The sequence below is a fragment of the Mustela erminea genome, chromosome 5 (genome assembly GCF_009829155.1).
Source record: "Mustela erminea isolate mMusErm1 chromosome 5, mMusErm1.Pri, whole genome shotgun sequence".
Classification (NCBI taxonomy): domain Eukaryota; kingdom Metazoa; phylum Chordata; class Mammalia; order Carnivora; family Mustelidae; genus Mustela; species Mustela erminea.
Genome location: NC_045618.1, coordinates 44,081,937 through 44,109,597, shown reverse-complemented (window position 1 = coordinate 44,109,597; position 27,661 = coordinate 44,081,937). Strand labels below are relative to the sequence as shown.

At 43.7% G+C, this 27,661-nt stretch overlaps 1 protein-coding gene across 7 annotated transcripts in view; it reads right to left on the bottom strand.

Moving 5' to 3' along the window:
- The window catches only part of TLN2 (talin 2), a 421,428-nt gene that overhangs the window by 112,621 nt on the left and 281,146 nt on the right, over positions 1–27,661 (bottom strand). For all 7 annotated transcript variants that reach the window (XM_032342750.1, XM_032342743.1, XM_032342747.1 and 4 more), the window contains 9 exons: positions 27,070–27,237; positions 25,318–25,612; positions 22,539–22,705; positions 18,893–19,021; positions 17,578–17,691; positions 15,425–15,538; positions 12,896–13,030; positions 10,854–10,982; positions 8,615–8,717 (listed from right to left, as the gene is read on the bottom strand). In XM_032342750.1, coding sequence (XP_032198641.1) covers positions 8,615–8,717; positions 10,854–10,982; positions 12,896–13,030; positions 15,425–15,538; positions 17,578–17,691; positions 18,893–19,021; positions 22,539–22,705; positions 25,318–25,612; positions 27,070–27,237 — 1,354 coding nt within the window. The remainder of the gene's footprint in view (positions 1–8,614; positions 8,718–10,853; positions 10,983–12,895; positions 13,031–15,424; positions 15,539–17,577; positions 17,692–18,892; positions 19,022–22,538; positions 22,706–25,317; positions 25,613–27,069; positions 27,238–27,661) is intronic.

Genomic DNA, 27,661 nt, shown 5'->3' with positions numbered 1-27,661 from the left:
ACCGTAGCCATTCTGGCGGGTGTGCCATTGAGGTTTAGCTCTGCTATCTCTAAGGGATAATGAAGGGGACCACATTTTCAGACACTTAGTGGCCATTGGATAGCCTCCTCTGTGAAGTGGCTGTTCAACCTTAACTTCAAGGCTAAGGATGATGGGATTTGGTGATACACTGTGAATAGAAACTAGTTCTTATAGAGCACCACCTCCCATAGAATGAACATGCACCTTTGTACACAGCACCTAGCGCTTGGCATACCCAAGAAGAGGGTGAAGACTAAAAACACCAGAGCCTGTAACAAGGGAATCTGAATACCCTGAAAAACGCCGAGGAGCCCACCTTCAAGTGCATCCCACTGACTGCTTCACAGATGGGTTTTTCCTGTCCATGACACACTTTCAGAGGCAATGTGAGTGCTAGATCTGGGGATTCTGAACTTCTGGATCAGTCTCTATGGGGGTAGAGAACTGTGAGGGACTCTGGTTAGAACATACACCATCTAAGTGAAAATGACCCTTTGATGTCTTGCTCACTCAGTTTTGAGGGGACTCCTGTCTCAAGACTTCAGCTGGATGGCGTCTGGGTGCCCCTGGGGCCACCTCTGATCAGTTGTTGTTTCTGCCAAGTCAGCACAGATGCAGCAGGTGGTCCCCTCCTTTCCGAGGACAGGGCACCATAATACAATAATGCAAAAGGCCCCAGATCCACAAAACAAGACAACTTTGCAGTGTTGCAGACTTGCTAATCTGTCAATATTCAGGAAGTCACACAGCTGGCACATAACTCTACAATCTAATCAAGGCAAATTACAAAGCTGCCAATCTACCATTCATCCCATGGCACTTCTGGATGGAGCACACAGTATGGGAGAATTTTACACAAAGTGATTTTTATGGCAAAGGGCAAGCCCAGAAGAGAAAACACAGAAATAAATAAAGCGAAGGTGAAAGAGAAAAACAAGCTAGGTAGAGCAGTCAGTTCCTTTTTACGTTTAAGCTTCTGGCATAGGGTTGAAAGATGCCCTTGCTCAGAAAGACACCAGATGTGGTTAAGATCTCGTCTAGCTCTGGCTTTGCTGCTGATGAGCTGTGTGGCCCAGACTGCTGCCTTTTCCCTCCAGGGCATCCGGGTCCCACAGGTTTTAGGAGAGGCTGAGATCACTGCTCTGACTGTTGAAAATTCTAGGCTGTGATTTCGAGACATCTCCTCTTGCCTTTCCATTTATTAGACAGTCTCCCGAGTCCATTTCTGTTTGAGTTGTGTATGACTTTGAAGGAATAAAATGGTTATCAAACACAATTAGGTGAGTCATGTGTACGCAAAAATCATTTACTGAAAAGCCTTTCATAGACCCAGACAACTTTTTAAAAAGGCGGAAACCAGAGGAGCTGAGTGCCAAAACCTTAGGTTGATCTATCCCACGTGTTTTCCGCTGAGGATCTCAAGGCATCTCAAGGATCCTCTTTGGAGGCATCGGGTTTCCAAAAAAGAGGAAGCTGCACCATCAAAGGAGTGAAACAAAGACGATGAGAGGCTGGGGAGCCCAATGACCATCTACGGCTGCCCAAGGCTCAGTTCAGAGCGACTTCTCGATGGTAGTGATGACACTCACCAGGGGTCGGGTCTCCCAGCAAACACCACCCTCCGGGAGAAAATGTTCCTGCAGTTCAGGGTACACTATAAAGCCAGAACTGCCTGTGGGGAACTCAAAAGCAGATCGCTGTGGCAATAACCACAATCCTTTGAAGACACAGATTGCTTTCACAGTATTCTTGCTATCTGGATTTTAAATCAGTTCAGGAACAGAGCCTTAGGAAGATCCACCAGTGATAAGTGACGTAGTTCAATGCTTTGTAGTGGTAGTTACTGCTGACTGGCATTCACATAGGTTATGTGTGGATGGCACTAGCCCATGTGGCAAAATCCCAAGGATAAAAACCTGGTATGATGTAGGTTTTTAATCTGTCGCACAGGATCTGAAAAGGGGTCTACGTACAACTGTGTTCAGCTCAGCAGAAATGTACTTTGAATACTGCCCCGGCCAAACAAAAACACATGTTAGAATCTAGCCAGTGGGCAGCTCAGGTGTATTCCTGAATATCCCACATACCTCATTTGAGGATGAGGGAGCTGAGACCCGGGAGAGGCTGCCCACACATGCGCGCTCTCTTTGCTTCCCATCCATTTTCCAACATGCCTGCTGCCTTCAACAAGCAAAGAGTGATTCTGTTTTTCCCAAAGCCAATGGATGCTTCCTAAGTCCCTCTCTTCGGCAACTTTCTGGGCAGCAACCACCTCTCTGACTCTAGAGATACTCCTCTCTCTCGGTTTCCTTAATCTTCTCCAAGGCTGTATGTTCTCACTTCCTGCAAGGACCTCCTTCTTCTCATTGAATATTAGGGTTCTGCAGGGTTATATCTGATAACCTTTTTCTTATTTTATCATTCCCCCTAGGCAAACTCACCCATACTTCCACAGTTTGAATTATTAGTATCACATTAAACATTTAAAAATTGTTATCTCCCTCCCAGATTTCTCCCATGAGTTCCAGAGGCCAATTTCTAGCTACCTAATGGGCATCTGGACTTGGGACATCCTCCAGATGCTTCTACCTGAATGCATTTACAGCTGAACTTAGCATCCCTAAACTCCAGCCCCTGCCACACCTGTCCATGGCCCCGTGTTTCCGCCATGGTGATTCACACACGTCTTAGCGTTGTCCATGTTGCTTTCCTTACTCCCATTCTGGTCAGTTCCTGACCAGCGTAAGCTAAAGCCCAAGAGTTTTGAGGTCTCGCTTTAATCTATCCCTTCACTCCTGCCACAGGCCACACCCATCTCTCATATGGATGATGGCAACAGCCTTCACGCTGGTCCGCCTGCCTCCAACTTTGCCTCCCTCCAAGTTATTGCGTACGAGAGCAAGGGCAACCTAGCTAAAAGAAAAACTAAACCATGTCCATCGATGAAAACTCTTCACTATTTTCACATGATCTTAGGTGAGGTTTTTAATGATTTAAGCAGAAGTTAGGAGGTTCTTTAGGATCTGGCCCAGCCTCCCTTTCTGGCCTTCACCTCTTACTCCTCACCTGCTTGCCTCTAACCTGAAGCCTCCCCCGGTCACTTGGTCAGCCTTCTTTCCTCTTACCTTTGGGACTCCATAGACACTGCTCCACTTTCCCAAACACCCATTCAGCACCCGCCAAGACGAAGCGGTGCTATTTCGAGGCCGTTTTTCACACACAGACTAGACAGTCTGTCATCCTGGGTGTTATCGGTGTCAGAGGATGCAGCCTGTGGTCTTCCTTCCACACAAGGATCCATTTCATGAGCTGCACCAGAGCCGGCAAGATTCCAGAAATGTGTAGAGCGTTTTGAAACATACTTTTCATGTACCCTCTGCTTTATAAGAATTTATAAATACGTTTCCTTCTCCTTGAATGCTAAATAAGTGCTGAACAATCCTTACAACCCTGAACAGGGGGCCAGTTCACTCCTGATGGTTTCCCTTACTCTCCTTAGCATAAAAGTCTTACTACTGCAGGTACTCTATTATACTACAGAGTACTCTTTGTGTGTGCTCCTACTCTTTCTATTCTCCAGGTAATAAACAGACACAGTTAAAAAAAAAATCCAAGGGGACTTTGATTATAGTAACGGCAGAACAGCTTAATGCAGATCAATTCCCCTCAGAGACACAACGAAAACCACTGGAAAAATCATATAAAACATCTGTTTGACAGCAGTGGAGAGAAACCAAGGCACTAAGAGGGATTATGATTTTAAAAGAAAGAAAGGACGTTGCAGGGGTGGTGGTACAGGGCTGCTTTTCCCCTCAAGGCACTCCTTCTTCATTCGTAAACTGTTGCCTAGAAGCTGAGCAAAATTTCCTGCAATTTCATGGGGCTGGGAGGATTAAAAAGCAACAGTTCTGAGCCTATGGAAGAGAATGGCTCTGGTAAATGTTACAGATGCTCTGAAGGGATACACAAAAATGCCCTAAAAAACCAACTGGAAATAGACGGCAAATTTCCAGGCTGCTCAATCCCTGCTCATCAGGCCAGTCCCTGCTCATATTATGGGGATCTGCTAGATGTTCACTACATGCCAGAAACAAAGAATAATCCTCCATAGGGAAAGAAACACAATCAGAGTCTCACACTATCTCTTCAGTTTAAAATACCAAAGTCTAGAATTAAATTAAAATATATCAGAAACACCAGGAGGTAGGACCAACAGCAGAAAAACAAGAGGAGAAAAATGACAGACCAGGGACATAGGCCCACAGGTGATCCAAATATCAGAATTACTGAACCAGGACTTTAATAACTTGTGATGACTAAGTTGAAAAATTAGACGGCAAGATAGAAAATTTCAGCAGAGAAAGGAAAGTGCAAACAAACTATCGAACGGCTAGTCTCAAACTGAAAAATGGGACATTTCAAATTAAAAACTCGGAAAAGGCTGAAAGCAGAAAAGACATGGCTAAAGAGAAGAGTGAGCTACAGACCGATCAAATGAGAATATTCAGAATAAAGCATGGAGAAAAAAAATCAGAGCAAGTAACAGGAAAGATTAGGGGACACATCACACAGTGAAAACACCTGACATTTATGGTAACTGGAATCTACAGAGAAGAGAAAAAAAAAAAAATGGGGCAGAGACAGTACTTGAAAATATGGTGCTTGAGAATTCGCTAAAACTGATCTAAGACAACGAGTCCCATTTTCAAGCTGTACAAAAACCCACAGCAGGATAAACACCCAATAAAATTTCTCTAAGCCCATTGCTTGAAAAAAGACTGAAAAATTCAAAAAGTTAGTAGAGGGGAAAAAATAAAACCACAGTGAGACTCTTGACTCTGGCAAACAGGGTTGTGGAAAAGGGGGTGGGTGGAGAGATGAGGTGATATATGGTGACCCCAATATATCAGTAATTACATTACAGGTAAATGGAACAAATACTCCAATTGAAACGAGATTAATGGGGATTATGGGCAGTAAAGATGGCACGTGATGTGATAGCACTGGGTGTTATACGCAACTAAGGGATCACTGAACATTATATCAAAAACTAATGATGTATTATACTATACGTTGGCTGACTGATTTTAAATAAAAAATTTAAAAATTTTTAAAAATTCAAAATAATTTTTAAAAAAAAAACCTCACATTACCTTTCCAAAAGGAGACTGATGGCTTTCTTCACAACAGAAATAAAGGAAGCCAAAAGACAATGGAATAACACCTTCAAAGTTCTGGCAGAAAAGAACTGCCAGCTTAAAATTTTATGAGTGAAATTATCTACCAAAGATAAAGGCTAAATAAAGGCAGTTTTAGACAGACAAAAATGAAGAGAATTTGTTACCAATAAAGTCACACTGGAGGAAATGAAGGGAGTTAAGGCACAAAGGAAATAATCCCCAGTGGAAGCACATGGAGAGGGAACAGGCATACAGAACAATGGGAAGGTCAATGTGGCAGTGACTCTAAATGGATACTGACTGTAGGAAATGATATGGAGACTGTATGGAGGGGATTAAAATATCTGTCATCATTCATGGGTTCTGATTATGCAAAAAATGAGCAGAAAGAAAGGTAAAAGGAATTAAAGAGTCCCAAGATTCTTGCACCGTCCAGGAAGTGGTGAACACACTAACTTATATTAGACTTTTAAAAATCCTATAAATTTTGAAAATTCATAGACAGTCAATGAATATATAACTAACAAGCTAATCAAGGAGAAAGAAGCAGACCTTAACAGATACATACAAATCTGAAGACAGGAGAGACAGAGAGAGAGAGAGAAAGAGAAAGGAACCCAGAGCAGGTAAGTCATTCATAAAACAAAGAGCAAAAGGACAGATTCAAACCCCAATATATCAGTAATTACATTATAGGTAAATGGAACAAATACTCCAATTGAAACAAGAAATTAAGACCTTGCCTTCAGCTCAGGTCATGATTCTGAATCCCAGGACAGAACACCATATTGGGCTCTCTGCTCAGTGGGGAGCCTGCTTGTCCCTCTGCCCCTCCCCCTGACTTGTGCTCTCGCTCTCTCTCAATAAAATCTTTAAAAAATTGAAAGAAAAAAGATGTTGCATCAACAACCCCTCTCTTTGCAAAACAATTACATGATGCTCACAAGATACAAGTTAAATAAAAGCATACATTAAAACTGAAAATGGGATAAGATATATCATGCACATTACAATGAAAATAAAGGCACGGAACTATATGCACAAGACTGTAAAACAGTAGTAAAGGGAAAATCTCAGTAAGTGGAGGGATATGTCCTATTTGCAGATTAGAGGCCTCAAGAATGTGAGAATGTCACTTATCCCCAAACTGATTCAGTGTAACTCCAATTAAGAAAAAAAAAAAAATGAACAGGGTTTTTTGGGGGTAGAAACTGCCAGGTTGATTGTAGAATTTATGTGGAAATATAAAGGGGTAAGAAGAGTCAGCACTACTTGAGAAATAATGAAGTCAGAGGACTCATATAACCAGTATTAATACTTAGTATAAAACTCAGTTATCAGCAAAGTGTGCTACTATGGTAGGGACAGGCAATCAAATCACTGGAAAAGAAGTGGAAGATCAGAAGCTGATTTGCATACAGCTTTCACTTAAGGACCAACTAGCACCGAAGACCACTAGGGAAATGATGATGGCTTCAGTGAGTGGTGCTGTGTCAGACAGATATCCAAGAGAAAAAAGAGTGAGGGCTCTCTTTGCTCATATGTAAAACTCAAATGCAGACGGACCATAGTTCTAAATATAGAAAGTAAAACAACAAAACTTCTAGACTGTAACAGAAGAGAATATCTTGATTTTAGAGAGGAAAAATTTTTAAAAAGGACATAGAAAGTTAGCAACCGTAAAGGAAAAACACTGTAAATTGAACTATATTAAAATTCTAAAAAAATCTATTCATCAAGAAACAGTTTTGAAAGTGAAAGGTAAGCCTCAAGATAAAAGAAATACATACATGTGAAAATTCCAACTAACACGAAGATAACTCAAGGTTGTTGTTTTTGTTTTTGCTTTTTTTTAAAGAGCAAAAGGCATGAAGAGGCACTTTGAGATGACCAAATGGCCAATTAATACATGAAAAAATGAGCAATTGCATTGCTCATCAGGGAATTACAAATTAGAACCATAATATGATACTATTACACACTCAGCAGAATGGCTAATGACATTGGCTGACAACAGAAAGTGGACAGAAGAATGTGATCAAATGGAGCATTCACACGCTGCTGGAAGGACAGAGCTGGGTTATTAGCACAGCCTGGGACCCAGCACGTCCATCTCTAGGTATTTATTTAGAAAATGCTTATTTACGTTCACTAAACAGCATGTACGAGAACTATTCATAGCTTTACCCATCAATGGTACAAAGAGTCACCAACAGGTATATTCACATAATGAAATATTGTAGGAAGCAACAGAAAGCAAAGAACGGCTTCTGACATCCTGCGCATCTCACATCATAATGCCAGAAAAAGCCTCAAAAACATGGACACACCTTGAATGATTTCATACATAGTTAAAAACAGGCAAATCAACTTGTGCTGTTACAAGTCACGGGTGTTTACCTCTGGGGGACAGGAGGAAATACAATGACTGGCAGGGAGCAGGCTGAAAACGTTCCACCACTTGATCTTGGTGGTGGTGGCTGGGGTGCATTCAATTTATAGTAACTCAGGAAGGTACACATTTAGGACTTAACCTCTCTCTTCTAGATGTTTATTACACTTCAATAACAATGTATACCTTTTTTTTCTTTTTTAAAGAAGTCAGGCAGTACTACTGTGTAACAACAGCAACAATCAACAACCACCTCTCCCATTTCATTCCCTTCCTAGAGCCACTCAGCTCTTTGAGCTTTCTTCTGACACATTTCCTATTTCCAGGTAATGGGCTTTTAATGAATCTTCTCACTGTTTCCATTTTAGGAAGCTATAGGCTTCCTGTTCTGTCTACTTCCTATTAGAAAGACATTTCCTTATATAAACCTGGTGCTTTTCCTAGAGCTGATAATTACACAATCTGTTTCTATATAGCCTTCTGTTTAAAGGTGTCTCCTGCCCTTATGGGTACCTTGTATCTCCAGTATTCAAACCCCCTCAGGGTTCTGCAGCACAAGTCAGCTTGTTTCTTGCCGGCTGCCCTATCCCTGAAGACTTTTAGTTTTTGTTCATTGGTTCTATTCATTATCAGTCATCTGTCTCCTTCCATCTCTGAAAATTTAACTGGAATCTTATTTGTTGTCATCCTTTTTTTTCTTAACATTTTTTAAAACAATTCCTTTAGTGAGATTTCAAGAGTCATACAGAGACAGTCCTCAAAGTTTGTAATTACTTTTTCTAGTAGTCTAGATGGGGTGATCCACAAATAATTTGGAGCATTCATATTTTATTCATCTTTATATGCTTAGTTTCAAGCCCAGTAACAAGCACATGGAAAGAGCTTGAAAAATCTGTAAACTGCTGTTGAAAAACAAAGTTAGGTTCATGGCCAAATCAAGGAACCCCCGTTGCTGTCCCTCACCGCCCACCCCAGCTGTCTGCACCTGGCCACAGGGCATCAAGAAGGATGTGGGTCTCACCTGTGTAGTGCTCATTGCCTTGAGCAGCACAGGTCAGAAGCTGGGCCATGGACGAGCCCACTGCCTTGGATGTACTTCCTAGGTCTTGAGCGCATTTTTCCAGCTGTAAGAATATCCAAGGAGGAAGACAACTTAGAAGAAAAGCAACGTACACCTAAATCTTAGCATACAAATGATGCACATCAAATCATGGTCCTCAGCTTTTCCCCACCTGATGGCATTGGTGCTAAGAGTAAGTAGGGTGACAGAAGGGGAAAGAGCCCATGCTTGAGAGTAAACAAACCTGGGTTCAGGCCCCTGCCCTCTGCTTCCTTCCCCCACGTGCTAGCTGTCAGAGACTGGGCAGGTTACCGAACCTTTCCAGGTCTCGGTTTCCTGAAGAGATCCTAATACTTAAGCTTAGCATGTTCTCAGAATCAATGTAGGTACTCAACAAATGGTAGCTATTAGCATCATGCCTTCGGAAGCTAATTTAGAAAGTCTGCAACAAATCCTTAGCGAGAATTAATTACGCCTTGGCAGGAAGTGGGCAGGCATCCAGCGGTACCGCCTTCCTGGCATGTGGGACCACTAACATTGTTCATTTTGATCTTTATACTTCGAGGAGTTCTAACCAGAAGGAAATGCAATAGAAAAAGAGAGGTTTGCCCTGGTACATGAGATTATGAAAATGGGCAGAGTGCTTGCTTCCTATGAACAGCACGTCATCTTGCTTTGTAAACTGAATAAATAATTCAGAGAACAAACTTACTGAAGGCTCAGGGTATGGATAATTATTTGATTACTAGATGAGGGACAATCTTTTGGAACAGAACCTTCAGGCATACCACAAGAGTGCGGGAAGGCATCAGAGAATGCGTGCATTTTTTAACTCTGTAACATCATTTCCCAGGGTAGGCAGTGCCTTCAAATATAAAAGAACCTGTAGCCAACAATATGTTCTGGCCAACAATATGTTCTAACACAGCACACATATTCTTTTGGGGGCAGTTTCCTTAAAAATTACACAGGGCTTCTTGCATTCTAACAGACCAGCAGGTTTCTGTAAAGGCAGAATCATGTGAGGGCAGCCTCTCTCAGGTTCCCTGGAGTGCAGGAGCTTACAAAGGGACACGTGAACTACATCATGATGCTGCCGGCCCTGTGGCCAGTCCTGACTTGATCATTAGCTGGGTGACCTTAGGTGACTTAACTCCTCTGAGCCTTTCTTCATCTTTGCAATTAGCAGGAGCATGGTTTAACAAATAGTTTCTGAGGGCTTCCTAAGTACCTTTGGTCCATGGTACATTAGGGGATCCAAAGAGCAGCAGTAGCCCAGAGGGAGGGATCAAGAGCGTGGGCTTTGGAGTCCTGTGGGTCTGGATTCAAACCCCAGTTCTACCATCAGTGGGAAGACACTGGACAGAACAGTGACAACCTACCCGGGCACCTGTGTTTTCTCAGAGCAAAATGGCACCCACAAAACTCACTCATCAAGGTTACCATCAGGATAAACTAGACTGATTTTGGGCACACGCGGTGTGTACGATGTACTTACCAAATAACGGCACTTATTAGCACCATTCAATAATGTGGAAAAGGAGGTACACACAAATGAGAAGAGCTGGTAAAATTTGAGCCAAGAAAACCCTGACTCAGGCATCACGAGGCACCGTAACATGATCAAATTAGAGCTCTGTCCCCACCATTCCCCTGGATTGTGGACTGGATTCCAGTGCTTTGCTGTTGTCCCTTCCAGTTGTCTTGCGTTAAGTCAATGTTTTTTCAAATCATGCCTGTTGAAAATATTTCCTGTGTCTACCTTTATAACCTCACTGCTATCTGTATTACAGATAAAGTATCTGAGACACAGAGGAGACACAAGATGTGTCTACAGCTGGTTGAGGACACAAGCTGGAGCCAGAAACAAGAACTTCTACTTTGAAACCCAGTTCCTCCAGCTGTGCTGGATGTTCTTCTCAGAAAAAGGCTGTGGGATCAGAACACAAGGATGTGTCTTGTTTATGAAAAAGAGTGCATCCCCAGCCAACCTCCAGCAAAGCAAGACACAGAACCATGACCGGGGCCCCTTCCGGGCCATCTTTACCTCAACGCAGTTCTTAAAAACGGGGCTATTCTAGGGCTTTGCCTATAAAATGTGTGTGATTCAGGGCCACCAACTCCAGCTTCTAAAAATGCCTCACCGTGATCTTGACATGAGGCAGAGTCCCAACCCACAGCAGGCTCTAACATCCCTTACCGTTTCCCCCGGAAGCGGTTTCAGCTGACTCTCCACAGCAGCCATCTTGGCGTCCTGCAGTTCACTCTTGAGTGTCTGCACGGTGCTCAGCGCTGAATCGATTTCCATAGGACCACAGGCTTCATGGGCCTGGCAACAGAGTTGGGAATATGTGTACAGTCTGCCCGGGAAAAGCGTCCCCAGTACTTTGCAATGCACCCAATGCCTTTCTGGATGTTCCCAGTGGTTCTCCAACCCTGGCAACAGGAAGCCAGTGGAATATGTGTTTCCTGATAGAACAAAATCAACCTTGGTCTGTCCTGACCTCCCTAAATAATCAATTATGTATGTCTCATAAGTGGATATACTTAAAGTCTCCTTGAAGCTATTTTTATCCACAATGCATCTGTCGCTCAGACTAAGAGACTCCTTCTTCAGTGTTTCTGGGTTCTAGAGAGAGAGAGCACCTAGCACAGAGGCTTGAAAAGCATGTGGTGAGTGGCTGAAGAAGGAATGAACGAATGAACCCAGGACTATGGGGGCAAGCTGTTATCAACCTTATTGAGTCTCTACAAAGTTCTAGACTATAAACCATTACCTTTCCATACTGAAAATCACAAAAAGGATTTTTCTTTTCCTTAGCAATTGTTTTAAGAAAACTACTTCATTCTCTTGATCATTTAAGATATTGGTCTCCAAATGCTTTGATCACATCCCCCTCCATATACATGTTAATAAATTATCGGTGTAAAATTATAGACCAGTATGTCAAATACAGGTAAATCATAATTTCTTTCTTTATTTTTAGTTAACAGTGACAACAAGAGCAGTAAATACTAACTGACTGATTGCTATGTGCCAATAGTATATAGTGAAGAAACTGAGGCACAGAGAGGTTAATTAACTTGCTGAGGTCACAAAAAATTAGTCGATGGCAAGGCCAGAATTTGCATGCAGGCAGTCTAACAGCAGAGCTTCCACTCTTATATTTTAAAGCCTTAATATCTTTTTACACCCAGTGGACAGTCTTGCTTGAGTCCCACTTTGAGGCTCACAGCCTCAAAATAGTTGAGGTGTGACTCTTCCTAAGGCTTACTGATGAGACTCATAAAATGCAGATGTTCAGGTTCTATGACCACAGACACTGACTTAGCTGCTCAGGGGTGAGGCCTGGGCACCTGCATTCTGAATGTTCCCAGGGGATTCCAGTGCAGATGGTCCCTGGACCTCTTGTTGAGAAACACAACTTGAGATATTTTTTTCCAGCTGAACATTATCCTAAAACTCTGGATATTTTCCTTTGGTGATGCAGTACACTGTTCATATTAAGGATTCAAATCAGCTTCTAACCTTCTCCCCTTGCTCATGTATGAGGCCTCCAGTTCTGATAAAGGGATCACTACAATGAGGAAAAATGAACTCATGCCAGAATGTCATGCTAATAACATATCAAACAGTACAGTAATGAGGCCCGTTGATAATTAATAAGTGCTAGAGACAGAAACTCATTAATCCTTAATTCTGTTCTATTGAGGACCTTGTTAAGGTGGATATTCCCATGTAAAATGGGAAAAGTTTTCAGGGCAAAAAAGATAATATAAATACCTGTCCCCCCCCCCCCGCCCCAAAATAAATTTGCTGCCTAAATAATTCACTAAATCCACAAAATAATACCTGGAAGATATGATCACTTATTCTGGCCTACAACTTACCTGGCACCAAGAAACTGATGACTACCTGTCTCCCCTAAGATTGTGAACAATGGACCATCGCTTGTTCCCGGGGTACTGGGGAGGGGGAAGGAGCATATAACCTAAAATAGTTTAACAAAAGTCCTGTGCAACTGGAAGGCGGGTCAACTAAGTCTAGGAGAGTGGCTAAAAATGGCCAAAGCTAAGCTACATGGGCATCTTTTAAAGATCAAGCAAACGGAACAGACAGCTCTGCCCAGAAATATGCCCAGCAGTGTTCCGGTCCTGGGTCATCCCCAGGTCACATCCCACAGTAAGACATCTGCAGCTCCGTTCCCAGCGAGCTAACTGCTGTGACAAGGGTCCACTTGCCTTCTGCGAGGCAGTTCGCAGCTCTGCCAAGCTGGTAGCAAGGTTCTTGGCACACTGGCTCAGCTGCATGGCCGCAGCCTGGTCACTCACAGTGGGCACGGCAGCTTTGGCGGAGGACACCATCTTGCTTCCAGGCTGTAAGGAAATGAGCAGAGAGCGAGACGGTGCCTGAGCAGCAGAAGTCAGAGCAGAGACCCAAACAACCATGCCGCAAATCAGTCAGAACTTACTGAGCCCTAAACCAAGGAAGACCACAACCATCTAGACTACCCCTGAAAATGGCCACCCCAGGTCAGATACGCTAGGGCAGTAAGCTCTAGAAATGTTAAGAAAAAGAAAACAAAGTATGCATCATGGAGAGGGGGCAAAATAATGAAATTCTCATTTAAAACCGGTTTCAAAGAGAGTTTATTAAAAACATTTCTTCGTGTTTCTTAGAATAGCTCTCTAATCTGTGTCTCAGATACATCCAATAGACTGCTTTAAAAAATGTGGGCAGATAAAATGAAAGAAAATGACCTGTCACATCACATCTCACTACCCAGGATAATCTCACCATGCATAGATGTCTGTATGCATGCATACATATTTCCAAAAACAAGATCATACTATTTATTCTATTTCCCAAAGTTAAGAGCTGTCTAGTATTCCACTGTATGTATCTTAATATTTCTCAGTCCTGTGGTGTTGGGTATGTTTCCAGTTTTCCAGTGTAATAAACCATAGTATGACAAAAGCTTTGTAGCTAAAATTTTTCACACATTCGTAATTTTCTTTGTATAAAACTTTAAAAGTACAATTTGGACCAAAGAAAAAATTGTTTTAGGGGTTTTAATATAGATGATATAAAACTGCTTTTAGTAATGCTTAAACAATTTGTCAGAAATAAACATTAATGACAGAAGTCAATATTTTTAATATTTAAATAACACAGGAGAATTCATTAAAAAAAAATCAGCCTGAAATGTAAGTTGATAAACTCACTTAATGAATACAACTGAAACATGAAACCCATTTAACATGTGACAATCAAGGAAACACAAAGTCAAACAATAAGAACTTCAAAAATTATCAACAACCTAGTTTTTAAATGCTGGAGTCCCCAACTTGGGAAAGATGTATAAGAAAATGTGCTCCATCCATGCATGGCCACACGTAAACTTGGATTCATTCAGCCTTTCAGAAGGGCCATTTTACAACACATATGAATGAAGTTTAAAATGTTCTCAACTCTTTGGTCTGTTAATTCCATTTCCACTTATTTCTAACTTTGCCTTATTCTTGTTATCTTCTGATGTGTCTGTGATGGCAAAATTAAAAGAATGAAAGGAAAAGGAAAAATAAGAGCGGGGACAGAGTGGACGCTGAAATATGTCTACATGGCTCTATCGTAATACCCTCGAAGCCTGCCCATGGAGGGGACAACCCAACTGGCTCCAGACCCTCAAACCACCCCAATGAGAAGAGAAACACATGTCCAAGCCACAATGCTCAACAGCCCCGAGATAAAAATAAGCCACTTGCAATCCTATTTCTGGGAATTTATCCTAATAATTCAGGAGAAGAACAAATATTTGAGCACACATGACAACTTTTATCTTGTCACAGGTTGTTTATGATGGCAAATAACTGAAAACCACCTGTAGGTCTAGTGGCGAGGGAAGAGCCAAGCAGAGCGTGGCTGTGGCCATACGATGGATGACTTAAAACCAAAAACGCTCATAGTACAAATGTTAACATGAAGGGCAGAGTCTACACACAATAATCCCAATTTAAAAAGATGTATGCAGGGGCGCCTGGGTGGCCCAGTCGGTTAAGCATCTGCCTTCAGCTCGTGCTGGAGTTACAGCGCTTGGAAAATTGGCTCAACAGATGTATCAGTGAGTCCTGTAGGCACAGGTTCAACTAGAAAAGGACAAGGAAGAGGATCTGTTCGGGAGATACAAGTAGACAGGAAGTGCCAAGGGATCTGAATACAAGGAGTACATAAAAAGGGAGTTTTCCCACCACTTCATAGTCTCATTTTATTTTTCTTAAAATGAATCCACCCCTTAGCCAGCAAAAACAGACAACACTTAGTAATTGTACAACTGCCACAAAAAAAGATCCCACCTTTGGAGAAGATGCACTTACCACTTCTTTTACCCCCAGTCTGTGAATAACAGCATTAGACTCTCTGGAAACTGGCAGACCGAGAGCTCTACCTAGGAGCAGGCTGTTCAACCAAACTTGCCACTTATCCCATGTTTTCTCTCATACAGGAGAAATAAAGATGAGACTCCCAAGAGAAATGGATTATGGGCCATCTCCCAGGGCAATTTCCCTGCACAGCAGCATTCTGCTTTGCCAAGCTAAATCCACCTCTCCTGAAATTGGAAATACAGTGGGAAGGCCTTCAAAGGTCTGCTCACTGCAAAGACTTGGCCGTGGCTGTGGAACTGGGTAATTCTTCTCCCTAAGGATAAAGGGCACCCCCTACCCCACGGGTTGGGGAGCTCTGGGCACAACCCAGGTGACTGCTTCTGTTACCTGGAGAAAGTTCTGGCTGGAGATGATGAGAGCCAGCTGGGCGCTAAGGTCTTCTGCTTGGGCTTGGCTCCCTCGCACCCCCTGGACCAGCTGAGGGATGTGGTCGGCCACCGCCTACAGGAAGCAAGGAGAATTAAAATAGAGCACAGCTTAGCAAGATAGGAAGGACCCCAGGGACAATGTTTTTGGGATGGGCTATTCCAGCAGGGCCATGCTTGTCCCAAACCTTGCATTTACCCAGCACTTGGAAACCAGCTGGGTCCTTAAAACACTGAATCTTTTAACACAGTACCTCTGGATAGCTCTCTCACACACACGCTCCACCCTGTGCTCCTGAAGGTCCCCAGTGCATTTAAGCACAGTACGAGTCTCCGTAAGGAGGTCTGAAAAGCGTTTGCCCACTTGCAACAAATACCAACCTGGCCAATTACGGTTTAGAGTTTCAAAACAAACAAAGAATCTTTACAATTCACCAGTGGATAAACTCAAGTCACATAGTGTAATGAAGAGAAAAAAGTAAGAGAAGTCCTCATCTGCCAGCTGAAGTCTCTCCGATCTCTCACTTGGCAGGTATGCATTCTGGCCGTCACCTTTCCTGTCACTACGGTTCTTCACTCTTGGAGTAGCCCTCCTCATTTCTCAAACTGGAAATCCCAATGCCCAGGGTGGAGGAGGAAGGAGCCGCCTTTCGGTGCCGTAGGAGACCAACCTTCTACCTTTGCTGTGTTCTCCCCTCTGAGACCAGTGCTCACCTGACTGGCCAAGTCCTCAACGGTCACAGCACAGTAGCCCCCATTGCTGGTGAAGGTCCTACGTGTATACCAGCCTGCTGACCTATTTTTTTGGGAACCCATTCCAGCAAGGGTTAAAAAAAATACTTCCATGAGATTTTTCCTCAGATTCTCTTCAGGACTGGCTCCAGTAATCTGGGCCACTTTCCTCTCTCCTCTGCAACCTGATACATAGTAAAGCTCTTGCTTCCTGACATGATGCCCAGGCACTGAGTATCTTCAGTCTCTGCAAAAACGGGAGGGGGTTAATCCACCCTGTAGGACTGTCCTGGACATGAGAAGCAAATGCTCTCTGAGAAGGGTTTTCTTCTCAGCACCTGTGCTGCCAGGTGACCTGAGGCTCTAGGAGACAACACACACCCCCTACAGGGCCCTGGCTTGCAGGAAAAGCCCTTCATTCTCCATACAGTCCCAAGGACCAGGCCTTACTCATTGCTGAGTCCTTTCTGCTCCTCAGGTTGTGGGGGGTGAGGGAGGCTCAGAGAACCCAGAATCAGGACTTGGAGGGCTCTGGCTGGTTCTCTTCAGAAGTAAAGCCATCTCTGAGGTAGAAGTGGTAACCCCTCTCCCATGTGAGCGGTGTCACAGAGGAGATGAGAAAAAGGGGGGATAGTGCAGTCAACTCTCAAACATTGGCACAGACTCAGCTTTCCACTCATCCCCCACTGCTCACTGCGAACACCTTTGAGATACTCCAGGCAGACATACCACCAACACGTGGGCAATAGTGACACAATTATACATTGTGTCTGGCACCATTCAGGGGTGTCCTGGGAGAGTGAAATTTTTGGGCCTTCAGAAGCAACAAAGGGGTTCACTGCACCCTTTGGGGCACATTGGCTTCAACATGCCATCAAGGTCCGGGTCTCAGAAGAACAAATGTGTGACAGAGGAGAGCCCCAAAGCAAATGAGCCCTGAGGCCTGATGGGATGAAATTAATGCGGGAGTCCACACGAAGCAGGATTCAGCACACACTGAAGGCCGAGGCCCATCTCTCAGAAGGAGAAAGGCACTCTGGAAATTCAATGCTTTGTTGCCATTTCAGAGCCCTAAAATGGCCTTATTAATGATCTTCCTTGATTTGGTCTCTTGAAGAGAAAGCCAAAAATCTAGACAAAGGGAAGGCAATTCGGGAAAAAGCACCATACTCTCCCTTCAGACACAGGCCATCCACTTATGAGACAAAAACCAGATGCGTGTGTGTTGGTGTGTGTGTGTGCACACCTGCAACATGGGAGCCTGAGCACACTCCATCAGGGCCTGGGTGATCAGTCGTAACTGAATGATCCCAGCACCTGGCCCCCTAAGGGCCGTCAGCGTCATCCACAGCAGACGCGGCTCTCGGGCGGCCGGAAGCTCACCTTGCAGCTCTGGACCAGCTGCTGCTGGGCGGCGGGGTTCTTGTTGGACACGGCTGCGTTCTGAGAGGCGGCGATGGTCTGTGTGGCGGCAGCTGCAGCCTGCTTGGCTGCCACCTGGACAGGAGAGCGACAGGAGGTGAGCCAGGCTTTGAGTGTCCCCTGACATAAACACACACAGATACGTGCCCCTCCCACTGAGGGGCTGGCACGGGCAAGCTGCCTGTCTAAGAAAGGGCGCTGCAGGCCCAGGCCCTGCCTTCTCAATGTCACCCATGAACCTCGTCTAACAATACCCCATTATCTCCGTGTGCTTTACAATCCTCGGGACAAGCGATAAAGACAGGCACGCTTGAGAGCTCAGGTTCCAGTGTTCATTTGTCTCTCTCCAAAAGATAAGGGACAATTAATTCCAAGACCACGATGGCACTGATAAGTGGCATCAAGTCTAAATGGTTTACAGGAGTTGTTTTTTTTTTCCCCACAAGCAGGACAAACGCTGGTGTGCTCATGGCTCTCCTCTGGCCGCCTGTGGGAAGCCTCGCTTCAGAAAGGCCCAGACTTCCCCACCTGAGAACTTAATTGTGTCTGTCACATCCTTCCAAGAACAAGGAGGCCAGTTTTGTTCCAGAATCCAGCAGACTACATGGAGGGATTCACCAGACAGGCAGGTTCTCGGCCTCCAACCTCCCAAATTTTAGTGTAAGAGTCTCCCATGAACCTTCGAGAGAGAGATTTATTTTCTTACAGACTTTATGCCTACTGCTACTTCCTTTTTTCTTCACCCCAGAGTAAGTACATGCTCTGAAAAATGACAAAAATATTTTCTTATGACTGTATCCCCATCTCTCCGCCAAAGCCTGGTCCCCATTCTCCAGTCTTTCCAAGTCTGTATTTTCTACTGGGAGTCCTGACAGAGTCATTGCCTCTGACAAAATAAGTAAATTGTCAGCTAAAGGTCCTTTCTGAACATGGGTATCCCTTAATGCCAGGAGGACAAAAATTCCCATTTCCTCCTAAAAAAATTAAAAAAAAAAAAAGGAATTCTATTCAAGAACGCTAAACTCAGAAGACTTTGCTTACTGAAACCATGAGGTGAAGCTATTTTTCAAAGTGTCAGTGTGCCATTGAACCTAAATGCACAATGTACCTAAAGCAACATTTCAAATTGTTTATGAGTATCTTAACTATTCAACTCCATCGTTCATCTTGCGGTAGCTTCCTTTATACGGGCATGGCCTTATTCATTTGGGTATTCTTCCAAGTAACTCTTTGCAATCTAAAATAGACATCCTAGGAAACCAGCCTCTTTACCCACCTCCAATCGGTTGACAATTTTTTTCTTGATGGCGTTCTGGGCAGCGGCGTTGGTTGCCACCCGGAGACCCTCGGCAGCTTCTCTCAGTCTCTGCTGCTGGTCTTCATTCTCAGGATTGGCTGCAGCCCCCTGAAGAGGAGAAAAGAGAGATTCTGAGAGGTCCATGGGGCAGCGTGCCATAGATGCTGAACTCGTGCCTTCTGTTTTACTTTCTCCTGGTAATATAAAATATGTGGAAGACAGAGCAAACACGTCAAGCAGTATCTTTACAATACAGATGTTTCGTCTCATAACAACATAAAAAAATTACCAGGGATGTTTCAAAACTGCAGCAGTAAAGAGGAGAAATGCAATGGTAATAATTAAACACTTGAGATCTTAGCCTTGGTCATCCATGTAAACTAACTTGTGGTCCGATTGCCATGGTTTCAAAGATGTTAAGATAAACACACATCCTCCCCCCACCCCTCCCGCCCAAATCTCTCCAGGAGAATTTCATTTTAATTGGCACGACAGACACACGTCACTGCTGAAAGACTCCCGTCTTGCAACACTAGTTAATGTGGATGGGCTAAGAACACAGACAAACAGGGGTAGGGAATGCCATCCAAAATATAAGGAAATATATTTGCCATCCAAATGTAAGGAAAATATTTGCCATCCAAAATATAAGGAAATGCTATTCAAGAAAGACTATGCCTAGAAACTGCATTCCTGGAAAACCTGAGTTGGAGAGGACAGCCAAGCAGAGCTGGTACTCCTCTGCACCGAATAATGGGAGATATCCCATGCTCCTTATCTTGGCAGGGAAAGAGAAAGGCGCCATGCATGGCCCATGGCCACACTGTGTTGATGTAGCTTCAAGTGTCTCAGGAAAGCAAATGGATTTTATTTAGATAGGTGGAATTCTGAAGTAGGGAAAAGGCTAACGGCAATGTGGGAAGAAGATATAATTTTAGGGAGCTTGGGTGGCTCAGTTGGTTGAGCCTTTGGCTCAGGTCATGATCCTGGAGTCCCTGGGTCGAGTCCCACAACAGGCTGCTTGGTGGGGAGTCTGCTTCTCCCTCTGACCCTCCCCCTTCTCATGCTCTCTTCTCTCTCTCTCTCAAATAAATAAAATCTTAAAAAAAAGAATGCGTAATTTTACTGCACAGTAATTAACAAAGACTTAAAGCACATCCAGCTTTCCACTCCCACCTGCAATAGAAGCAGAGATTGAGATTTTCCTCACGGAGTCTGGATGTTCTCAGACCAGTTCTTAATATATGCAGGTGAATGAGTTTTTTTTTCATGAACACTTCAGGGTGATAACATTTGCTCACAAGGCAGAGACAAAAGCAGAAACACACACGCCAATTATCGAAAATCGATTTTCCCATGTCTCCATTTTCCAAATGGGGCCAACTTGCCAAATTGACCCTTTACAAGAACCTATTTCTTTGAACTATTTATAAAAGTTATAGGAATTCAGACAAAAAAAAATGTTATAGGAATTTATCCTGGCTGGAATAGTTTTAACATCTGTGACAGAAGTGTTCTGGCAATCCTTTTGAAGGGAATCTTCCATTCTTTCAAACTGCAACACTCTAAGTAGTCTTGACTTTGTTTTTCTAGCAACAAAAAATAATTCTGTTTTGGTGTTTCACGTGTGAAAGATTGTTTGGGCTACTTTTGTATTCTTTTACAAATTTAGAAAAATCATTTTATTTTATTTCCTTGGTCATCAGATATTTAAACCACTCCTACACTTGCCTTCCTCTGGTATTTTGGGCAGCAGGAAACCATCATTTCTGCACTTGAGTCTGAAGTGGGCAGGTGGATCCTTCCTTAGCAACATCTCTTTCACAATGAATGTCCATTAGATATGAGGTACTAGTCTTGGTCCAGAATCTTGGTTACTGATTATGAAATGTATTTTTTTCTGGACATAAATATATTTTTTGGAGCTTTAACCATCATAGATCCTTTAGCTTTCAACAAAATTCAGCCAATTAAAATACTGTCATCAAGACCCTGTGACAACTTTTAACTAAAAAAATGTATAGAAACACTATTGTCTCATCTGATAGAAATAATCAGAAATAAATATGTAAACAAGTTTCTGTTAATGTGGTACATTCAGTAAGGTGTGGTGAGCACCAAAAATCTAGAAACAGAAAATACACAATGGTCCCAGCTCAATCCTGATTATGTGATAGTAGGCTTAATCGTTTCAAGTTTTTATTTTCCTATTTGTTAATAGGGACTGATTAGATTTTGCACTAAGCTTCTTTCCAGTCTTCAAGTTAATTTTTGTGCCAGAAGATGAAAGTTTGCTTAAAATAGCTATGCTTAGACTTAGAAGCAGGGGGCAGAATTCATAAAAACCATAAAGAAATAACCACTGCATAAATCCCTAATAAATATATTTGGCTAAAAGGGGCAGTTAAGGGCAGAGCTTCTCGGCTGAAACAGGGCTAAGGGTACAGAGGAAGAAGTTCAGACCCTGCCCCTCCTTGGGTTTCTCTTCAGCCTGTTCATGAGGTACCTCCAAGAAATCACAGACCCTCAGTGACTACAATGGTGAGTCAGTTGAGGAAGCTCTACATGATTCACCGCATGTCATAACACATTTTAAGTCAAAGAAGTCATAGGCTAGGTAGGTTGAGATGCACTAGTATTCTGCTGGAGGACAGGGAGATTAGGATACAATGTGGGGGCTTTTAATGAATCTTAAATGCACAGAAATACATTAAACTTGTTATCTTAAGCTGATTTTTATTTTATTTATAGCCATCTGCTTTTTCCATTAATTTCTCCAAAAGCGCACAAGAGTTGCATAATAACAAAAAGAGGAACATTAAAAAAGACAGCTTTATCCACGGAATGCAGTCCTCACCTCAAAGTGGGCATCAGAATATTCTGTGGAACTTACTTGCAGGCACACACACAGTCCCCCCCAGTGACCTTGTGAATCATGGTCTTTGGGGGCAGAACTGAGACATGTGCATTTTAATGTTTTATGACGGAGGGGCTCTGAAACAGAGCCCGGAGATAAACATCACTGGCTTTTAGAAGCTGCATGCTGAAGCTTAGCTGTCAAAAGAGCAGAGAGCTGACTCTTCACTCTTCATTCAGGCTGTTATATAATATTTAAAACCGCTACTGGGATTTGAAGGAGAGTGAGGCAGGAAGCCCTCTACTATGTAAAATCTTGATGGGAGTTTACAGTGAAGTCAAATGGAGGGCAAAGTAATATTCAGGTTGCAGGCAAAAGAAGAGGCCTATTTGAATCTGCTGTTGATCATCTCCAGTTTAAATGAATCACCACTTGCAGTAAGCCGGTGGCGATAACCACCCCCCCCACCCCCCGCCCCGCCCGTCGCCCCCACCCACTCCTGCACAGAGCGGGCTCACTGAGCAAGGACTTTGTCCCCGACAGCTGAGTCAGCACCAGCCCCCTCAAAGAGTGTTATTCTCATGTTCCATGCCCTTCTTTCCCAGTGCAACAAGGTCAAACGTGACACAACCGTATAGGTCTTAAACCACAAAAATGCACACTCTGCTGACCGTTCTTTATCTTCAGGTCCTAACTCTTAATAATCCTAACTCTTAATAATGTTCCAAATAACGTTCCCTTTCCCGTTGAACAAATCCAATCCAATACCTTTGCAGCTTCCACCATGCGAGCCGTGGAGTCGGCCAGGAGTTTCGCGGCCGCCAGGAGCTTCTTTGAGTTCTCCATGTCGATTTCAGCTTCTGCATCAGACCTCATGGCGTTGACGAGGTCTGAGGTGGCCTGGGCCAGGACCCGGGCCTGGCGCACCATTTCACCTATGGGATGAGATTGAGAATGCCATCTGTCCGTCTGCTTTCTAAAGCTCAAAACCTGCACAGTCTAGTCTCCACACCTCTGGCAAGGGGGCAGAGAGAAGGGAGCCCCCAAACTCTAGTCCTAAGCAAGGCAGCCCACTTAGACCCAGGACCAAAAATACTCCCGGTGGCTGGTAGGACTATCCACCCCAAACACAACCAACTTCCACCTTGAACCCTGAGGGATCAACAGGACACAAGGAAGCAAAGAGGAATTCTTTGGAAAGAGAAGGCAGGAACAAAGTTATGCAAAAAGTTATTATGCGATTGAGTAAAATATTTATTTAGAAAATGTTATTTACCTCCCTTCAAGAACTACTTACTCCAAAGTCCTTATAATAAACTCTGCATAATGGCATAAAAATTATTTTTAAAATTTGAAAGAATTTGTATGTTACTTAACTCCAGATGAATAACATCACAGGATCCACTGTATTTGTGTTGTTTGGCTCTCAGTAACAGGAAGCCCAGACCCCAGTTTCATGCTCAACTCCGAAGATTTGCCTTGGCTCAGGTTTTCCTATCAGTTTTCTGTTTGCTCACCCTTTTCTTCCCAGTGCTGGTTTTGATCTTATGGTTAGTAATTGTTTGGTTTTATGGTTCCTGTGGTTTTTATTGATATCTATTTCAATTTTCTTCTGGAAGTAGGAGGGGTGTAAGAGTAAACATTTAAAATAAAACTACTCAGATGTAAGGGAATTTTTCCTCTCCCAAAGGTCATCTGAGAAGGATGCCAAAACACTGACATTAAGAAGGGGAAAAAAGCTTTCATAAAAATTGAGACGTGCTAAATTCAAGGTATTGTGGATTGGATCCTGGGATGGTAGAAGGACTTGAGGGGGAAAACTGGTTAAATCTGAATCCTGTCAGCAGTGAACAGTTATGCCCCACAGTAATCTCCTAGTTCTGACAAAATGTGCTGTGGGTTAGGGAAGATGCAAAAAAATGAGGGAAAATGGGAAGGGTAATAAGTACTCCCTGTATAGCCTCTGTAACTTTTCTATTCCAAAATAAAAGGTTTATTGAAAAATAAAACAATAACCAAAAAATCCAAATGTGCACAGTATTCCAATCTTCTTAAACCATGTAAGGAAGATATAGAAAAGCACAAGCTTTTTATGTTTGTTTGTTTGTTTGTTTGTTTTAAATATTTACTACAAAGAATAGCTCTGTACCAACCAAGAAGTAAGAAAATAAATGTCTTTCAAACTACTGGTAGAGTTCTAAAGCATAGGGTTGCAAACTACTGGTAGGGTTGCAAAGAGTAAGAAAGTTCATACACACACATTGTACATACTTATTGGTCCAGAAATTCCACTTGTTACATATAGCCCCCAAAGTAAACCATGATAAAATAGTTACTGTAGTATTATTTTTGTTAAAGCAAACAAACTAAGAAGCAGACCAAAAAACTTGGAAATGACCCGACATGTCTACCTAAAGATAATTGGTTAAGTAAATTAGGGTAGAATTCCATAGAGTAGAATATTATGCTGCCATTAAAAAGATTAGCCCTGTAGGTGAACATGAAAAATGTCTTTAAAGATATATTAAGAGAAATAAAAGGTTGCAGGAGAGTATAAATAATGCAATTCGTTTATACAGAAAGAAAGATGGTGTTATATACATATAAAGACACACACACACACACACACACACACACGGACATATGAGACTTTGTAAGGTCAAAAATTTCCGGACATGTAAAAGAGAAACTGGGTTGCCAAATCTGGAGATTTAGATGGGATAGAGATGGCCTGGGTTTGGGAAGATTTACTTTTCAACCGATAGACTAAAGGGTGCATTGTATCTATTTCGAATTTTCTGTATACTATGATCTTTGACATCTTAAAAAAAAACCAAAAAACAAAAAACCTCCCTGGCTAGAGAGAGGCTGCCCTTCCGCAGGCTAGCCCAACTTCTAGAGATAGCAAAACTCCAGCCAGCCTTTGATAAACAAATTAACTAGCAAGGAGCCACGCCTCCTCCATGGGGCCAGTAGAGCCCTGGAGGCAGCATCCTTAGGCCTCAGTAATCCCAGAGCCTGATACCAGGCAACTAGGGAGAGCCCGGTGAAAACAGTCAAACTAAGCAGTCCCAAGCTGTTCACCTTGCCCTGCCTTGCCTTTCGAATAGAAATCCCAAGAAAGGCCACAACTGAAGCTCTCCCCTCAGTCCTGTCTTGTGCAACCAGACCAAACTCAGTGCTTCCCCTGGGACCGTGTACGGCACATGGTGCCCCTCTCTCGGGGACCTGTGACTGGAATAGAGTTTTCCTTCCAAGCTTCATTCCTGTCTCCTCCTGTGGCTGCCTCTTTACCATGCCACGTCCAGCGTGTTCGTTCAAATGAATGGCATTTGCCAAGAAGTTATTTAAAAAGGCTGGTTAACGAATTCTTGTTGCTATGGAAGGGCCCTTAGGAGTCTTCCGTCTTTCTCCGAGTTTCAGTGAGGAAGTCTCTGAGAGAGGCTGAGGACAACCCACCATGGCCAGGCAGCCATCACCTTTCTTGCCATTGTCCCCCACATGGGAACCCCCAGGAGACCCGTCCACCCTCGGCGTCGCCCCTCACCAGCGTCGCCCATGGAGCTGAAGATGCTCTCGGTGACACACATGATGGTGTCGGTGGCCTGGTCGTAGCGGCCGATGGGCTCGCCGCGGCTGGCGAACTGTCGCACGTGCTGCAGGAGATCGTGCAGGGCCTGGCTGACCACGCTGGCCGCGGCGCTGACCTGCTTCAGGAGCTCGCTGTCGTCGGTGGCTGCTTGGCAAGCACGGACACAGTTCTCCACCGAGCGGTCCACGAGCTTCCCTGCTTCAATCAGCTGCTCCTGGCACACGGGGGAGCTGATGGTGGGGCTCACCACCTGAAGGGACACAGGAGCAGGTCGTGGGCACTGGGAGTCAACTCCCAGTCCCCACCGTGCCCTTTCCACCAAGTCCCTTCCTGCTTTGTGCCTCTGTTCCTTAGAGGACCGAGGGTTACCCTAAACCGTCACTACAGTTTCTCATACTTCACGATTTCACTGTTTTGGTGACTTCTGACGCCCACGGATTTTTATCTTCATTAGTCATACATAACAATACTATTGACTACTTCCACAGAGAGAAATTTCTGGTATTGATGTCATGCCTCCTGCTTTTAGGAACCTCTAACTTGAGTCCTCTGAACTAGGATAACAAGACTAAGGTAACGGTATTTCTTTTCTAGAGACATCTGGAACTCTGTACCTCTTGGCACTTTAAAGAATGGGGGGTGGGGGGGTGTGGCACCTGGGTCGCTCAGTTGTTAAGTGTCTGCCTTCGGCTCAGGTCATGATCCCGGGTCCTGGGATCGAGCCCTGTATTGGGCTCCCTGCTCAGCAGGAAGCCTGCTTCTCCCTCTCCTACCTGCCCTGCTGGTGTTCCCTCTCTTGCTGTGTCTCTATCTGTCAAATAAATAAATAAAATCTTTTAAAAAATAAAGAAGGAAAGAACAGGGGGATTCTGTCAGTTATCTGTCAGTGGGTACTGGAGAGTGCCCAAGGAAAGCATGAGCGATGCCATGAGGACTGCTCCTTCTGACACTACAAATCCCACTGGAGGATAGGACACGCCAGGCTAAGCTGGTCATGGAGCTGCAGAAGATGTTACGTCATCAAGTTGAGAAAACGGATACCTTCCATCTTCGGATGCACGAACACGTGTTGGGGAGGAAAAGGTACATGAAATCCGACAGGCCTGAGATTACCCGGGTTCTATCATGGATGGCTTTTGGGGCCTCAAGCTACTTGTGAACATCTAGGGGCCTCAGTTCCCTGTTTGGCAAACTGGGGAGGATGTGCTCCACAAGGCGGAGTTCGACACCCAGCGTGTGCACATCATAATGGGCAACTCAAACACGAACTTAAACAGGAACTTAAACCTGATTACCCTCACTCTGACACTGTGCAGTGCAGGAGGGGCACTCCCAAATCGGCAGATTATCTATGGAGTGTGCATGAGGCTCTACTACATTTCCGTGCAACACAACAACTCTTTGTGTGCGGGTGTAAAGAAGACACACTGAGAAGTCGGAAGGGGAGACACAGTGATCTGTGAGCAGAAACGGCCATTAGACACAGTCAAGGCCCCCTGTCTGAGGACTTGGGCAAAGAACAAATGATAAAAGCACAAGGGGCCAGTTAATGCCAAAATCCTACTGTGTTATCATGACGACACCTGAAGCAAGCTCTAAATCTCAGACAATTGTAACAAATTCCACCTCTGTTTGCCCCCAGTGACTGGAGGCAGACCAGAGCATGTGACCCTTGGAGGAACGGGCCCATGGTGCCAGCTGGCTTACCTTGGCACACGCCACAAGCTGGGAGGTAGAGAGGGCACACTGGGTGGCAGCAGCAATCACCCTGTTCTGTAGGACCGTGTCTTCGGCTACTTGGGCAACATTCTTCGCCTTTAATACCAACATGGCGGCAGCATTGGCAACAGCTTTGGCCAAACTCATTAAAACATCCTAAGACGGGAATAAAAAAACAGTCATTTATTTTTTTTTTAAATCCCCCTTTATAGCTTAGAAATAAAATGTAACATTTTACTAGAATTCTATTTGAACTTTTTCTTACCAGTCCTTCCTAAGACATTTATTTTTCTGAAATGTCAACTCACCCTTAAACATAATTAAAGAAAGAGACTTGTGTCCTAATGACATGTCTCTTACGCATTCAGTAGCATAAGGTTTAAATCTAAAACAGAGTCATTCCTGGGGAGGGTTTTTGTTTTAAGCACGGATTCACATTCATGTACCTCTCTAACAATGGGAGTCTTGATTAAGTCTCTTGAAGATGTGGTCGGTGCAGTAGCTCAAGAAAAGCTGAACTATAGCCAGACGCTATAAATACAACATACTGTGGGGAGGGTAGAATTCGTGGCCTCCAAGT